At 44.7% G+C, this 1,668-nt stretch overlaps 1 protein-coding gene across 1 annotated transcript; it reads right to left on the reverse strand.

Moving 5' to 3' along the window:
* On the reverse strand, positions 1-590 carry LOC109405051 (flexible cuticle protein 12-like). The gene is made up of 2 exons (XM_019678050.3): positions 371-590; positions 1-303 (listed from the first exon to the last, which is right to left on the reverse strand). Exons 1-2 carry the CDS (start codon positions 496-498, stop codon positions 114-116), a joined length of 318 nt encoding a protein of 105 aa, XP_019533595.1. The 5' UTR covers positions 499-590; the 3' UTR covers positions 1-113.
* Between the last annotated feature and the right edge of the window lie 1,078 nt (positions 591-1,668).

Here is a 1,668-nt window from a genome sequence, read left to right on the forward strand (position 1 = left end):
TTTAAGTTTTTCAAAATCTCACTATATTTATCAATAAAATCGTAACATAATCCACAAAACACACTCAATAACACTAGGCTATCAATTGACTAGAACGATCTCCGACGGACGCTTCAAGCCCGTGGAATATGGGCAGCTTCCGGTTGGAATCCGTTCTCATCGGCAATGTAGTTCACGGTGTACACCTGGCCATCATCACCAGTGTAGGAGTAAGATCCTCGGACCACCAGCGCACTGACATCGTCTCCGAAGTTCTTCAGCTGAGCTTCCTCCTGTCGCTGCAGCCTATTGCTGGTGTCGAACCTGTGCGATAAGATTGGTTAGAACTTGTAACACTCCGACTAATTGCAGGACACTGTTCAACACTTACTGGAATCGGTATCCATCGAGTCCCAAATTATCGTTCTCGTACTTGGTGATGTGGGCGTCCCGTTCGTCCTGAGGAGGGGCAGCCAGAGCGACGGCTAGAACAGCGGCGAGAACCATGAACAGTTTCATTATTGGTGATATTTTGTTTTCCGAGAAGGACTGAATGCTCTCTAACGCAACAAATTGATCGATTTCAAATCACTGACCACGATTAGGGGGTTCCATTCGTTATTTATATCGAGCGTCGAGCATCAGGCTCCCTACCCAGAATTTTTCGGCAATCCACCAAAAGTCGAGTATTTAAATTAGACTCCCCACAAGGCGGCATCGTATCGCAGCTGGATGCTGCTAGGCCTGCGTTCGCGTGATGTAACTGACGACGACGACGATGCGCGTGGAGTCGTGTCATTGCGCGCCTATTTTCAAACAGCCAGCTAGAGTGGCACAGCGGTCGCAGCCTCCAAGGAAAGGTCGAATTTTTGAGTGATCCCACTCCTTCGGAATTGGCGCAGCGGAGTGCAACGGACTACCTATCTATGATGAACGAAACCATAACGACAGCTGAGTTGAAATTTTAAGGCGGTTGATGATCTATGGCAGAACAAGTATTTTCGCTTCGTTATCTATGTAGTGGCGGCAGAGCAGCATGTTCATCGAACCGGTTTGGCAAGGCTGACGACCGGGTCAGAAGAAATGTTTGCTCGCTTAGATCGGGGTTTTCGCGATGTGATCAAGATGCATTTCGAATGAGGGTGGATGATATCGACTGTTTGTTGACCCTGAGCCATTTCGGCACTTCAGACTAATTTGAAGGATGATTTGACGAATACTTAATAAGGTGACGGTGAATTTTAAAGACTTCATGACAATATGGAATCTGCTGCATTCTGCTTACGACTCACTCAACGCATTTCAATGTCAATAAAGAAGGCATTGATATTTATTTAGGAATTTCCCTTGAAAGGAAATATTCAAAAACGTAATATGTTGAATGATTAACGGAGCAAAGTTGAATGATCTCATTTTATCTTTCAATGTAAGATTGATTTGGAATGAAAATTTAAACAAATATTTAAGAAATTTTGATAACTATACATACAAACACTGTTATTGCATGCTACTGCAGTATCTTGAATGTTTGTGTTTCTTCATTTTTAAGCAAATACACCAAAGCTCGGCACGGTAAAGGTTGGGTATGCTGCGCAATTCGGATCCCATTGTGATCCACAAGCCTCTGCCCAGATCGGGTAACCAACCCCGGTGGAAACTTTGGTCGTAGACTGACAGGGAAGAGGGGGG

Source organism: Aedes albopictus, chromosome 2, assembly GCF_035046485.1.
Source record: "Aedes albopictus strain Foshan chromosome 2, AalbF5, whole genome shotgun sequence".
Taxonomy (NCBI): Eukaryota; Metazoa; Arthropoda; class Insecta; order Diptera; family Culicidae; genus Aedes; species Aedes albopictus.